The 15,748-nt window shown below is 48.2% G+C and overlaps 1 protein-coding gene across 1 annotated transcript; it reads right to left on the bottom strand.

Annotated features, from left to right (window-relative positions):
• Positions 1-282: 282 nt before the first annotated feature.
• Positions 283-4,494, bottom strand: LOC144160969 (uncharacterized). Its single transcript, XM_077692039.1, has 3 exons — positions 3,028-4,494; positions 1,819-1,941; positions 283-831 (listed from the first exon to the last, which is right to left on the bottom strand). The coding sequence occupies exons 1-3, from the start codon at positions 3,962-3,964 to the stop codon at positions 419-421; spliced, it is 1,473 nt and encodes a 490-aa protein (XP_077548165.1). The 5' UTR covers positions 3,965-4,494; the 3' UTR covers positions 283-418.
• Positions 4,495-15,748: the final 11,254 nt, after the last annotated feature.

Below are 15,748 nucleotides of genomic sequence, written 5' to 3'. Positions count from 1 at the left end.
GGTGTAATTTTTTCTTAACACTGTATTATCAGTAGCTTTTGGAGAGATACTACGTGGGTATCTCTCGGGGGTATTTTACGTTGGCCTACGTGAGACTATGAAATTAACTGTGGTTTGGTTTGGGAATTTTTAGTGCGATTCGCTTGCATGCTTTGTGGGGGGTATAATTTTCTGAAAACGTCACTTTCTTCTTGTTACATAGCCGGCGCACACACGGTGCGTGGACGAGAGACGAGACAGCGCTGGGGACTGAACCATTTATTCGTCCGTGAACACAGTATTTAAAGCATAGCAAGGGAGAGGGAGTTGGGAAGGCAGAAAGGGCGAGGAAAGACATGACGCTGAGTTGATACGTCACACGCCTGGCTCAGGCGGCGGGAGATAACAAAGCAAGCCGATTTACAACATTTCTCCTCCCTTAGTATTGAAAACGCTGTACAGGCTTTCTTTCCCGAGTAGAGCGTCGCAAAACTTGCGGTGGTTCCTGCGCCTTCTGGATAGGCGGTGACGGTTTTGTGGGTGCCACCAGGTCTGCAGGCTGCTCGTTCAAATCGCCTTCGTTGTCGGTTGGTGTGGGCGCAGCTGCAGCCGAAGTGCTCCCCTCGTCTTGGTCTCGGTGAACGCCGCTCCGAGCGGATGCCGGGCTCGGCCTGGAACGCACTTGGTCTATGTGACGTCGAACCACTCCAGCGGGCGTTTGTATGATGACCATGCGAGACCCTGTTGTGGACTGAACTTTCCCTGGTGTCCATTTCTCCCCCTGGCCGTAGTTACGGGCGTACACGGCTGTGTCGGGCGGCAGTGTCCACTCTTCCGTCTCCCGGGTTGACCCTGGGAAAGGTGGGAAACAAGAGTCCAAACAAGAGCGGATCAGGTAGCCGAATAGAAGTTCGGAAAGGGATTTTCCCTCGTGGCACGGCGTTCTCCTGTAGTTGAAAAGAACTTTCACTAATTTCTCTTCCAATGTGCCTTCGCTTATCTTCTTTAAAGCTTCCTTAATCGTCCGAACAGCTCGTTCAGCGAGCCCATTAGATTGTGGGTGATACACAGCCGTACGGAGGTGTGCGATGTTATTGTTCTTCGCAAAAGTGGCGAATTCTTCACTCGTGAACTGCGTGCCATTGTCCGTAACTATTGTGCGTGGAACACCGAACCTGGCAAAAATGCTGCGTAAGCTGGCAATTGTGGACTGCGTGCTTGCATGCCTCATGGGCACGGCTTCAATCCACTTAGTGGCCGCATCCACGACCACCAATATCATACTGCCTGCGACCGGCCCGGCGAAATCGGCGTGCAGCCTCGACCATTTTTCCTTAACGGCTGGCCAACTCATTGGTTGAGCAGAGGCTGGCATAGGCAGGTTTTGCACGCAGTTGTGGCATGACGCTGAGAGGTGTTCTATCTCTCGGTCTAGTCCCGGCCACCAGAATGCCGATCTGGCGACAGCCTTCATTGCCGATGACCCTTGATGTGTCTCATGCAGCATATGTAGCACCCGTTCTCGTGCTTGTGTGGGAACAACAACTCTATGACCCCAGTATAACAACCCATGAGCCACGGATAGTTCTAACCGGCGGTCCGAGAATGGCATCAGCTCTGTGTCCTTTACATGTTTCGGCCAGCCATTCTTGGTGTACTCAACGACCTTCGCTAGTAACAGGTCCCGCGCAGTGAGCTCTTTGAGTTCTTCGACAGACACAGTACCATCATCGAAACTTGCTAGAGCGTAAACATACTCTGGGGGTTCGCTTCTCGCTGGTGGTGCTGGAGTCTGCAGCGGTAGCCGGCTAAGGATGTCGGCGTTTAGTAGCAGCTTACCGGGCGAATACTGAAGCTTGTAGCGAAATCCGCCGAGGTAGAGAGCCCAGCGCTGTATTCGAGCTGCGGCCAACGCTGGCGTCGGCTTGTCCGCTTTCAGCAGGCCCAGAAGCGGCTGGTGATCTGTGACCAAGGTAAAATCTCTGTTGAGGAGATAGTCGCGAAATTTCGACACCCCAAAAACAAGGGCCAAGGCCTCACGTTCTAGCTGAGAGTAATTCCGCTCAGCAGTGGTCAGCGTTCGCGAACGGAAGCCTATGGGACGGTTCACTTTTCCATCTGTATGAAACAGCACGGCACCAATGCCATGCGGAGAAGCGTCGCACTCCAGTTTTAATGGCTTCGCGGGGTCGTAGTGAACGAGCACCCCTGCCGCAAGTAGGCACTGCTTTGCGCTGGCAAAGGCGGTGTCTTGAGCTTCTCCCCAGAACCAACGCGCATTTTTGCCAAGCAACTGGTACAAAGGTGCAAGCAAAGATGACATATTCGGAAGGAACTTGGAGTAATACGACAGCATGCCCAGAAATGAGCGTAGTTCCTGCACATTTGTCGGGCTAGGAGCCTGGGCGATTGCTTCCACGTGTTTCTCAGTGGGGTGTAGGCCGTTTTTGTCGATTTGGTGCCCTAAGTACGTGACTGAAGGCTGACTAAATTTGCATTTGTCTAGACGGAGTTTTACACCATGCTCACGGAAACGCTGCAGTACCGCTCGCAGGGTCTCGCTGCTCCCCTGTCGCTCCGCAACCAACACATCATCGAGGTAAGCTTGCACGCCTGGTAGCCCCTGCAGGACTGTTTCGATTTTTCGTTGGAAGATGGCTGGAGCAGACGCTATGCCAAAAGGCAGCCTCTTGAAGCAAAATAGCCCTCTATGCGTGTTAATTACGCATAGCTTCTGCGATTCTTCGTCAAGCGGTACTTGATTATACGCGTCACGCAGGTCGAGAGTGCTGAAGTACTCTCCCCCGTTTAGGCACGCAAACATGTCGTCAATCACCGGCAATGGGTACTGCTCCAGTTCGCATACAGGATTTAACGTGATCTTGAAATCGACGCAAATCCGAACGGTTCCATCTTTCTTTAAGACGGGCACAATGGGCGTAGCCCACTCCGCATGCGCTACCGGTGATAACACCCCAATTGCTACCAGTCTGTCAAGTTCTTGAGAAACCTTATCCCGGAGAGCGAAAGGAATGGATCGTGCCTTACAGAACTTTGGTGTAGCTCCTTCCTTGAGTTGAAGGTGCACAGGGGGACCGCTGATGCAGCCGAGTTCCGCGCTGAAAACGTCTTGAAATTCGCTGACGATGTCGTCCACGGCCGGCAGACTCGTTGGCGATACGGCTTCCGCAGTCAAGTTAAGAACAGGTGACCCTGCATTGCTCAGCTGAAAAATTAGGTCCCGCCCGCATAGACTAGGACCGGGGCAATTTAATACTACCAAGGAGCAGTCTACTACGGCACCCTTGTAGGCTACCTTCATGTCCAATTGTCCTAGGATGGGGAGCTTGCCAAGATAACAGGAAAGCTTGATAGATGAAGGTTGCAATGCCGGCCATCTCTCCCGGTTCTTTTCATAAATTTCGCGTGGCACAACGCAGACGGGCGACCCCGTGTCTATCAGCATTGGCATGTCAACGCCGCACCAAATGAATGTCCTGTGAATTGGGGGCTCTAATTGCCACTTCCGAGATGAAGTCAAAGTCCAGAGGTGCATAGCTTCGTCTACGTTCCCCTCCGCACAGTCTTCCGCCACCGCCAGTGCTCGTCCCCGCATGCCTTGCGTCTGCACGGTTTCGCGTTTCCTCGGAGCGTCGCTCGAACACATTTTCGCAAGATGACCCGGCCTACCACAGCGATAGCACCTACTCTTGGCCCAGCCGCACGCGTGGCTGTTATGCTTCTTACTTCCGCAGCGTCCGCATTTTAGAGTAGGCTCTTTCGTCAACACGCGCTGCGCGTCAACCTTCAGTACGGTAGTTGTATCGCCCGATATCTTATTTGAGTCATCTTCTGCCGTTTCGGCTGATAAGGCTATCGCTTCGGCCTCTTCCAAAGTCAAGTTAGCTTTTGCCAAAAGCTGTTTTTGCAAAGCCTTTGATCTGACACCACAGACTATACGGTCGCGGAGCATTCGTTCCAGCATGCTGCCTAAATTGCAGTTGTCTGCAATGCGTCGGATGTCGACAAGAAAATGTTGCAAAGGCTCACCGTCATGCTGACATCGATTGAAGAACCGGAAGCTTTCCGTTATCTCGTGGCGCTTCTGGTCAAAATATTCATCCAGCGCTGCAACGACTTCTTCGTAGGTTAGGCTGTTCGGTTTCTTCGGAGCGACTCGTCCAGCCAGAATCTGCACAGTCCTCGTGTTTAACGCTGCTACGAGCTACGCCCTTTTTTTCGCTGTGTCGGTAACCCCCGTTGCCTCGAAATAAGCTTCTGCCTTGATGACGTACGCTTTCCAATTGTCCCTCTCGCCGTCATACTCGGGAAGATGGTGGTGAGCCATGGCTGCCGTTGTCATTGCTGCAGGTTCTTGAAGGACCGTACCGTGGTTTTGCTCGCCGTTCTCTTCTTTTACTTCATGGGTTCCTTTCTTGCTCGTCGCCACTGTTACATAGCCTGCGCACACACGGTGCGTGGACGAGAGACGAGACAGCGCTGGGGACTGAACGATTTATTCGTCCGTGAACACAGTATTTAAAGCATAGCAAGGGAGAGGGAGTTGGGAAGGCAGAAAGGGCGAGGAAAGACATGACGCTGAGTTGATACGTCACACGCCTGGCTCAGGCGGCGGGAGATAACAAAGCAAGCCGATTTACAACACTTCTACCGGCCTCTAGGACAGGGGGATATTGTATGCGCCAATAAAGAGCGCAAATGCAGTCTAGGTTCACATCTCATCTGCCGTAGTCTGTGCCGGAGCTTGATCTGTGTAAACTATACTTTTGGCAATACTTTAGCATAAATAACATGCGTGACACGTTGTTCTGCGGAGCGAAGTTCTGCGGAGATCGTATTGTGACGAGTTAATTTACGTTTACCAATTTAGCAGAAAACCTTTTCTGTGCGCATTTATAAAATGTTTTGAAGAAAAGGCATCCACGTGACCGTTACTTTTTAAAAAATTTAAAAATTTTTAAGTGGTAAAACAGTCCTGTGTTTTGAAGCGATATCGGTGTCATCGAAACGCCGATGCAGAATGCCAGTTGATACTCCCAACAAAGTACGTACGTCTTTTGTTAGGTTCTCGCGTTTATCTTAGCGTAAAAATCTGTTTGAGCGTATTGTGTGGCATAGCTTGGACATGTGATTTTTGCGGTAATTATCAACTAACAGAGCATCCCGGGTTCTACGCTAGACTTCGCAGTGAAAGTCGGAATTGTTTCAAAACAATAGGGAGAGTGGTGTTATGGACTACTACAAACCTTTTGTTGTGCTCTTTATTTATTTAGTTATTTTTTTAAGTACCTACATTCGCCCGAGGGCATTACAGTAGGGGCAATTTTCACAAGGCATAAAGAAATGCGCTTAACGGTTTGAAATGCTACAGTCAGAAAAAAGATTACAAAGAAGGAATTAAAACGTACAAGCAAACAACAATATGAAAACAAAAAGCATAAGCACTGCAGTTAACAATTGCACGTTATGTGGTAAGAAGTGCTTGCAAGGCACGAAAGAGAAGATAAAAAGTCACCAGACATGGCTTAAAACAGGGCATATACAAGGAAAATTTTAAATGCAGAGAATTTCTTTAACTCACATGTAGCGTCCCCCGTTCGTCCGCAACAGCTGAGCGCGCATGTCCGCCCTCTCCCCCTGCACTATATATAAATAATAATAGTTATCGGCGCGTGGTTTCGATCCCACGACCCTGTGGGCTGAACGAGAGGTACGTGGTTCTCTTCCCACTGCGCCACAAAAGCGACACAGAATCAAAGGGTACGAACGCGCCTTATATCCTTGACTCATTCAAACTACGTCAAGAAGCTGCTGATACACGGCAGCAGTTGCATCGATCTTGTCTTCACCAGTTGCTGCAGCGCACGGCCACTGCTTAAAGACCTCTTAACAGTACACTTTAGCGATCACGAAGCCGTCGTTCTCAGCGTCCAATACAAAGACAACAGCAAGAAATAAATAAATAACGACTCACAACAACCTACTCCTTGCCTTCACTTCTTGCGTCACAAAAAAAAGGAAAATTGGGCCCATCTCTCCACGAGGGTGGACTCGAGTCGCAAAATCACGAAAGTAATAATTAATATATGAAAGAAATAATAACCTATAATACTAATAAGCAATAACAGTTAACGCATTGACTAGCACCCCACCACCACCCCCCAAACAATAACGTTAACGCAATACACCCACCCCATACTCGACGCATTTACTCGAGTCCGCGCTCGTGGGGAGATGGGCCCAATTTTTAAAATACTGCAAGAAGGGAAAAGCACAACACAGTACTACTGACTGAGTAAATGTTGGGTTAAAAATTCAAAAAATTATCGTCGCTTATCATCCCCATGACGTGTTGCGGAAGGTTGTTCCAATGCTTTATGGAACGGGGAAAGAAAGAATTCACAAAAATTGACGTACGCGCAGCTATTTCTCTTATCTTAAATTGGTGGTCTCGCCGAGTAGATACGTTGTTTGGTGGTTATAAGTATAGATTCCTGGTAACGGCATTGCGCTGAAGGTTTACATCACGAAGGAAACAAATGCGAAAGCGTGTCCGACGCAAAGAAAGGTTGGGCCAGCGAAGCGAGTTCTTTATTTGAGTAATGCTAGTAGGAAACTGGTAATTATTAGTTACAAATCAAGCAGCACGATTCTGAATTGATTCTAGACGGTCGATAAGGTTTTGAGGGTGGGGATCCCAAACAATGCATGCGTACTCGACTATGGGCCGAATGTTTGACAAGTATAGCCATTCCTTAATTTCCTGAGGTGCCTGTCTATAATTTCTACGAATGAAGTTAAGAGTTGACGATGCCTTAAAAGACACAGCTTCAATGTGAAGGTGCCACGTTAGATCAGCTGAAAAGATTACTCCTAAATATTTAACTTCGTCTTTTTTGCGGAATAAGCGTGTTATTCAAACTGTATTTTAATGGGAGTGGCACGTGTTTCCTAGAAAATCGAATATGTTTGAATTTACTGATGTTCAAGGGCATACACCATGTGCAGCACTATGAATGAATTTTGTCGAGATCTGATTGCAGCGCCAATTTATCCGAATGGCCATTAATCTCTCTGCATAAAACGCAGCCATCTGCATCAAGCCGCACTTTTGAATGAATGCCCTGGCCTATATCATTAATAAATATCAGAAATAACAATGGTCTTTGCACTGACCCCTGAGGACCACCAGAAGAAACAGAATTTATGGCTGATTCGGTTCCATTGACCGCCACTTTTAGTAGCGTCCATCGAGGTAGCACCGGAGCCATTGAAGAATATTTTCGGGTAATCCCAGAAAAGACAGTTTGTGCATAACAAGTGTATGAGAAACCTTATCGAACGCTTCTTGAAAGTCCAGTAATATACAGTCGGTCTCACGGCCACGGTCGCAAGATTGCAACACGTCATGGGAAAATTCCATCAGCTGAATGGAGCAAGAATGCTCTAACCTAAAGCCGTGCTGATAATCTACAAAAAAGGCATTATTTTGAAGTGACGAAAAATGCTGCAATACAATACGTATTCTAAAAGTTATCAGTATACGCTTGTCAACAAAATCGGTCTATAGATTGATACGCAGTTACGCGGGCCCCTTTTGTGCAACGGGACAATGTTACCAATTTTCCAGTCTTGTGGAAGAATGGAATACGTTAGAGATAAGTTGTATAACAAAACAAGATACATAGTCAGAACTGGGGCACAAGACATAATTACTATGTTTGGGATACCGTCTGGGCCTGGAGCAGCGTTAGTGTTCAGGTTCTGCAGAAGCTTGAGGACACCGCCACCGTCTACTATAATGTTGGGCATGAAATCATATGAAGGGCATGAGTAGCCAGGAATAGCCTGGGGAACAGCCTTTGAAAAAACAGACTCAAAGTAATTACTTAGACAGTTAGCCTTGTCAGCATCAGCAGAAATGGAAATGTCATCGTACGTTAGCACTAGAATGCCGGTATTATCATTACGATTATATTTAACCAATTTCCAAAGCTCTTTTGGATTATGTTTTATTTTTGAACCAAGAGAGAGGAAAAAATCTTTCTTGGACGTTTTGACCTTAAGCTTTATTTCAATGTTCACCTGCTCTAGGGTAGCGTGAATGCCTTCTTCCTTCTGAGAATGGTATTTCTTGAATGAGCGTTTTCTTTTATTTATTAGAGTTTTTATTTCGTTTGTGAACCACGGTTTATTTTTTCTTTGTTTACCTGAAAGTATTTTAAACGGGATATGTAGGTAGATAAGAGTTAAAAGTTTATGTTTGAGCAGTGACCACACATCACCTATATTGGACGAAGCGCTAAGGAATTCAAATGTTTTAAAGTATTCCTCTAAGGCCAGCGATATGCTACCAAAGTTGCCCCTGTCATACAAATAAACGTTTCTAGGTCGGACAAAAAGCGCATGAGTACACGTACAAACTATGCGAGCCGTTACGCATTCGTGTTCACTAATACCGGGTATGGTTAACGCGTCCCTATTAAATCCGGTGAATTGGCAAACAGAAGGTCTAGAGTGTTGCTTGTGGAAGGAGTGATACTGTAGGGGTTTTCAACACACTGAAAGAGGCCATGACTGATAATTAAATCACCGAAAGCTTTCGAAAGGGCTGACTCAGACGAAAACATAGGCCTTTCATTTCGGCAACAAACATATGGCATGTTAAAGTCGCCACCTAACAGAAGGTAACCTGTGGAAACTTTATGCAAGATGTTGGAAAGTTCAACAAGAGGTTGATTGCTTTGTCACAGGGTGGGCGATAAAAGGCGCCAACTGAAAGATGTGATATAGAAGAGAGCATGACTCTACACCATACCGACTCGGAGCTTATATTACCAATATCGAAATACAGGCTGGGTATATGCTTATTCACAAGTATGAATACACCACCACCATGAGCGCTTCTATCATGACGGTAAACAACGTAGTTATCAGGGAAAACCTCAGAACTGGAAATTGTATTATCAAGCCACGATTCCGATCCAACTACCACATGTGGGTTAATTGATGATAGCAGTGCAGCCAGGTCATCTGTTTTATTTTTTATACTACGGCAATTGACAAGTAGAACATTAATACCCGGCGATTGTGCATTAACACAGGAACCCGTACGGCTAACACTCGGACGAAGAAAGTTCACCCGTTTTGCTGCTTTTTGACTGAACGATACAATCGGACGCAGGATCATAAACATACACGCTTTCCCCGATGATAAGCTTGTCGTGACGTACTTTGCATATTTGAGGCTGCTGTTTTCTGAATTCAAGAAGCCCTTTTTGCAGCATTCGCAGCGAACGAGACACATCTTGGCGAACAGTAAAATCTGTTCCTTTCAGCTTTACACATGCGATAACACCGCATCCTTTTCCCTAAATCGGGAAAACCTAACAACTATACGGAGGTCTTTGTTATGTTAAAAGGCGCCAATCCTGGGAGCACAATCAATGTTAATCGGGTCTATGGTAATTTTACCTTTTCAGAGCAGAAAGCAATAATATGGTCTTCGGACTACTACCATGTTTCAGCCCGATCATCCGAGAAACCAAAAAAACAGTAGATTGTTCCGGCTTAGCCTGTTCTCCGCGTCTTCCGTACGTCTTCGTAGTTCATTTATCTCGGATGTCTGTGGCAGCAGCATGTCTGCATCGGGAGGAAGCCTACCCTTCTCTAACGAGGCCACAAGGCGGAAAGGTACAGTATCGCCTCTTGAGTGCTCGCCTCTCTGAGTTGAATATTAGCTCATTCAGCCAAAATATTTTCCTGTCCAGGTTCAACTCGGTTAATGACCTGTAAAACCGCGGAGACGTCAAACGTATCTGTCTGAGTACCAGAATAAGAGACGGGGCCGGGGTTTGATTCAACGTCTCTGGACAGCGCCAAAAGCAACTTTGAAAGTAAAACATAATAGAAAGCAACCACTGCATGCACTAATGCAACTAAAGCCAATGCAACTGGTCTTTCAAGTTAAGGCGCACGACACCGCAATGAGAAATCGATTTGACGTTTTTAGACAGCAGCAATCAAGGTAAATAACCTGCAGCAAGAACACTGATGAGTACATTGCGCAGTGACCGGTGCCGTGTCCCGATGGTTGCATCTCCGCCAGGCGTTTATATATGCATTCGACTGTCTCTGGTTTCCAGGCTAGAAGGGCCGTACTGTCCACGTGGGGTGCGCAGAAGGAAGCGCAGGAGGCCCCGAGCAACGCCGGGAAGACGGGTAGTGCGCTTGCGTCCAGTGGAAGATCGCTTGTCGTACATTTGATAAGATAGTTGTCTGAACTTGAAGGCCAGGCACACAAAAGGAACTGCAGCAAGAACACTGATGAGTACATTGCGGAGTGATCGGTGCTGTGTCCGGCGTGTGGACTTGGCATGGGTAAGAGTTGACTCTGAAAACAAAGAGGCAGGTGTCCTTGCGACTAGCTTTGCGTAAGAGACTACTCTTTCAACAAGGGCTAACGGCTGTTAGTGCCTGGTCAAATATAGGGTACATGCGACACGCTGTGTCAGCTGAAATACGTCCTGCACGCAGCGTTTAAATAATTTTTTTCTGTACTGCGTGTGTTCCGAGGGTTACATTGTGCACCAGACTCACTGTATAATTCTTTGGACAACAATGCATGCTGTATTGGTCGCATCGAGCTTGGCCAGCCGTTACTTACAAATAAAAAAACGTTTATACGTCCTCTGTTTCTTATTGCCAGGAACTGTGATCTGGTTTGAAATTGGCGCCAGCGTACGGGGGCCAGCGCGTGGAAAAATAGCGGGAATCTCGGCGTGATGGCACGCGGAGGAGACAGACGAAGACGAGAAAGAAGAAGGAAGATTCTTGGTCGCCATGTTAAAGCTTGTTTTGCCCTGTAAACTGTAAATACAGTTTGCTTTTCTTGCTTTCCGTTCGCCTTTTAGATTCTTCAACAACTGGTGCCGAAAGACCGGGAGCTGTGGAACGCCCTACAGTGAAAGAGACAGCGGAAAAGCTTCGGGTGTCCACAAGGAGTGGAGCGGTTCGACCGGTGTTCGGAAGCAAGGATGAACCTTCTGAAGGAGAAGCGGTCTTCTCGGCGGCAAGCGAATATTCGCCTCGTCAATGAAGCAAAAGCTGTCTTGGATACGACGGACATCGGCTTGCTGGCGTCGTTGCGTGAAAGACTGCAGGCCAACAACGACGAATTGGAAAGGCTGAATGTTTTGTTTAAAGAGCACCTCAAGGACGAAGAGGTCGCAGCGGAAATGGAGGCTGTACTGAAGTACGAAGACGCTGCTAAGGGTATGCTCGCTCAATTAAAGTCAAGAGAAGCAATGCTTCAATCAAGCCACGTGTCACCTATCCCAAGTAACCCGTCACATGCGAGGGTGGGTCAATGCGAGGAACTCGCACGAAGCAGTTCCGTCAAGCCTCAGACACTCAAACTGCAGTCCTTCGACGGGGAGATATGCCAGTGGCCTAGTTTCTGGGAGCATTACCAGGCGTCGGTTCATACCAACGACTGTCTAACTAAGGGAGAAAAGTTGCAGTACCTACGTACGCTTCTCAACGGCAAGGCAGCTGCGTTTCTCGCGGGCCTTCAAGCGACGAGTGAATGCTACGATGACGCCATCGACATTCTTAAAAAGCGCTTTGGTGACACTCGACGCATCGTTCAAGAGCATCTGGATCGCTTGAGGTCTCTGCCCTCGGTGCAAGCATCGGACTACGTGAAGGGTTTGCGCAAGCTTATGGACAACGTGCGCTGCTACATGAGGGGACTCAGAGCCCTGAACATCAGTTCGGCTACCTATGCTACCATGCTGACGGACAGCATACTGGAAGCTTTACGAAGCGACGTCGTCGTTGGCTATCATCGACTGGTGGTGACTTCTAAGACCTCATCCACGTCGCGAACCGAACAGCTAGAAGAAGGCGGGTAGTCGCTATCCCCGCCAACTTGCGAAACAGGCACGGCAGAGCGTGAGCTGCAAGGTCTTCTTGATTATCTGCTGGTAGAGGTAGAGAGTCGAGAGCGAAGTGGGTTGGCTGATCGCCAAGATAAAAGAAGTCCTCGAAGTGGATTTGACCGCAAACAATTGGCGCACCTACCAACTGCAGCCGTACTGTATACTGTCGCCCCACAGGAAAACAAGACCTGCTTCTTTTGCTGCTCTCCAAAGCATTCTACCGAGCACTGTGATATAACTATCACGAAAGACGAAAAGTTCAAGAAGCTCGCCAAAGACAACCGATGCTTTCGGTGCACTATGCGTGGGCATCGTTCAAAGGATTGTCGCCGGAAAGTAAAGTGCAGCAATTGTCAAGGGAGGTATGTTTCATCTATGTGCGATCCAACGTGGCAAACCAAGAAAGCTGAAGCCACAAAGAGTGTGAACGCTAACAGCCTTCACACAAGCACGTGTTCATACTTGACTAACGAGGTACTTCTGCAGACGTTCCGGACTTGGGTTGTCGGAAGTAAGCGTTGCGCGTACATTCGTGCAATAGCAGACGGTGGAAGCCAGAAAACGTTTATTCGGGAGGACATTTCCAAGACCCTATGCCTGAAAGAGCTTGGAAGTACGGGTCTCCAGTTGAATACTTTCGGACAGGCGGCTGCGACTTCACAGCGTCGGCGCCTCGTGGAAGTACATCTTCGCCGTCAATACGATGGTACGGAGCATCTTATACAAGCCATTGAAGTCCCATTCATTTGCCAAGATGTTGTCCAAGTGCCGGCTGAACATCACTTCCTGAAGACACTGGAAGATAGAGGTCACAACATCGCCGACAAACTTTATATACCGGGTATGGCAGCCGTACCTGGTATTGGGCTGCTTGTCTGCTCTGATCACCTCTGGAAGCTCATGACTGGAGAGATAAAACGCTAATATGGTAACACAGCCATGGTGGCTCTTGACTCCGTCTTCGGATGGATGTTTCAAGGACCTCTCGCATTGAGTACATCAGTTAATTTGACGATGAACACCTGCGTTCTACGAGTGAGTGCGTCTGCGGAACCAGCCGACAGCATCATGCAGAAGTTCCGGGAGCTTGAGAGCATAGGTATTGTGGACCAGGACAATACAATAAATGAGGCCTCGGACGTTCTCTGTGAGTTCAGGCGTAACGTCAAGTTTAAGGAGGGCCGCTACGAGGTTGCACTCCCATGGAAAGATAATGGTGGTCGCTTGGACGATAATAAGACGCAAGCTATGAAGAGACTTCTGGCTCTCGGGACGAAATTGCGGCGCCATCCCGAATTCGGGCAGCAATACGACTCCACCATTCGGTCCTACATCACTTTGGGACACGCAGAGCGGGTAAAGGAAATCGGACCATCATCCTTTCCGGTGTATAAAATGCCGCATCATGCAGTGATTCGCAGCGAGTCCACGACTACCAAGGTCCGAGTGGTTTTCGACGCATCGTCACATGGGCCGGAGTACACGTCCCTCAATGAACATTTGGAAAAAAGGCCCAAGGCTTCTGGAAGACTCGACCACACTGTAGATAAAATTTCGGTTTCAGCCCATCGCTCTGACCACAGATTATAAAAAGGCGTTCCTGCAAATCTGCATTCGAGAGCAAGACAGAGATGCACTGCGGTTTCTGTGGTTCAAGCAAGTTCCCTCGGACGAGAATCCTAAACCTGAAGTGTGGAAGACTGGAGGATGACCAGAGTACCTTTTGGTACCACAGCAAGCCCATTTTTGCTGAAACCCACCTTACAACATCACCTGAGACTTATCAGCGGTTCCTTTAGGGACACGGCTGCCCTACCCGCAAAGTCGTTTTACGTGGACGACTTGCTCGTGGGAGGCGACACTGACCAAGAGGCGCAACGTGTTTTCACGGAAGCTAACGCTATACTAGATTTAGCAGGTATGCGTCTTAGGAAGTGGACCTCTAACTCGACACACCTACAGCAGTTGTTCGAGCAAGAAGGAGGCATCACTTCTACCGACGGAACACTCAAGATTCTTGGCATGGTATGGGAGCCCCGTAGAGATCTCATGACAATAGCTTCAAAGTCTATACTTAGGTTTTTTGACAAAGATCTAAACTCCAAGAGATCAGTGCTCCATACAGTGGCACGAATTTTCGATCCTCTCGGAATTATCGCACCATTCACAGTTCAAGCCAAGATATTATTCCAAGAGATATGGAAACGGGATGTCTCTTGGGATGAGGATCTTCCACTTGACATCGGAGCGCAATGGCGACGTTGCCGATCGGACCTCCAGGAACTTGGCAGCGTCAAAATACCTCGCTGGGTACATTTATCCCCAGAGACTACGGCAGCTCAACTGCACATATTTTGTGACGCGAACCCGAAAGCATACGGAGCATGCGCCTATTTAAGGCTTCAAGACAACAGCAATTGCGTGAAAACAGAACTGGTGATGGCCAAGTCAAGAGTCGCTACTATGAAGACGTTGATATTGCCGCGACTGGAGCTCCTCGGCGCCGCCCTCGGGACCCGTAGGTCACATTTCTTGGAAGCATCTCTTGCCAAAGTACCGTGCAACGTCGAAAGTATATTTTGTACAGACTCCCGCATCACTCTGCATAGGATTACGGGTAGTCCATCACAATGGAAAGAATTTCTCAAAAATGGAGTCACCAAAATTCAAAGACTGACGGCTAGGATACAGTGACGGCATTGTCTCGGAAATTGCAATCCTGCCGATCATCTCACTCGCGGGGTGTCATTGCACATTCTGAAAACCGATGAACGATGGTGGCATGGACCCCCGTGGTTACTGAAAGACCCTAAAGATTGGACTACGGAAGAGTCAGAGATTGGGTTGAAAGGCGTCGACGAGGAAAGGGAGAGATTTGTGCAAATCTGCTTTGTGAGGGCTGTGAATCCCATCTTGGACTTGGCGCGGTATTCCAACCTGTTGCGAATTCTCCGAATCACCGCTTGGATTCTGCGATTTATGCGAAATTGTAGAAATGTTGCCAACCGGATATCTACATCCATCTGAGCGGAAGAGATTAGGGACGCGGAATTGTACTGGATCCGCGTTGTTTAACAAGGCAGTTACGGTGAGGAGCTCGAGCGGCTCTTGAATCAAGCTCCTCTCGACTGCCGATCAAGCATTCGGATGCTCAGTCCGTTCCTTGACTCAACGGGATTGATGCGTGTACGAAGCAGGCTAAAGTTCTCTCAAGGAGAACAGGAAGTCAAGCACCCTCTCTTACTGCCACCTTCTCAGGCGTTCACCGAACTTGTCATTCGCGATTGCCACCAACGAACCCTTCATGGCGAGACTCAAGACACATTGACCGAGCTAAGACAGAGATTATGGGTCCAGCGCGGAAGACAAATAGTAAAAAAGGTAATCGGCAGATGCAATGCTTGCATAAGATCACGACTAAGGCCAGCCAGTGCACCTGTAGCCCCTTTACCTGGTGATAGAGTGCGCCGCTCGGATCCCTTCGAGGTAGTAGGGATAGACTTCGCTGGACCTCTTTATGCTCGCACTCAAAGCTCATCTGCGAAAGTTTACATTGCCTTGTTTTCATGTGCAGTTACGAGAGCCCTGCATTTGGCGTTGGTTTCGAGACTGTCGAGTGAAGCGTTTCGTCTAGCCCTACGAAGATTCACGTCTCGCCGTGGACTCCCGGCTGTCATCTCCACGGACAACGCACGAAGTTTCAAAAAGGCATCCAAAGATATTGCATCGTTGGAAAAGGCGTTCCTGGACGTAAAGTTTCAAGATTACTGTGCTCAAACACGCGTGCAATGGAAGTTTATTGTAGA

Source organism: Haemaphysalis longicornis, unplaced genomic scaffold, assembly GCF_048455015.1.
Source record: "Haemaphysalis longicornis isolate Haplotype H1 unplaced genomic scaffold, Haemaphysalis longicornis Haplotype H1 scaffold_11, whole genome shotgun sequence".
NCBI lineage: Eukaryota > Metazoa > Arthropoda > Arachnida > Ixodida > Ixodidae > Haemaphysalis > Haemaphysalis longicornis.
Note: the sequence above shows the minus strand (reverse complement) of the source record. Positions and strands in the feature narration are given on the sequence as shown.

Coding starts and splice junctions, on each gene's coding strand:
- LOC144160969 (XM_077692039.1), bottom strand. CDS start 3,964: ATGCTGGAACGAATGCTCCGCGACCGTATAGTCTGTGGTGTCAGATCA. Junction 1,942..3,027: donor AGGAGCTACACCAAAGTTCT/GTAAGGCACGAT, acceptor CCTTGGTCACAG/ATCACCAGCCGCTTCTGGGC. Junction 832..1,818: donor CAAGCTTCAGTATTCGCCCG/GTAAGCTGCTAC, acceptor CACCTTTCCCAG/GGTCAACCCGGGAGACGGAA.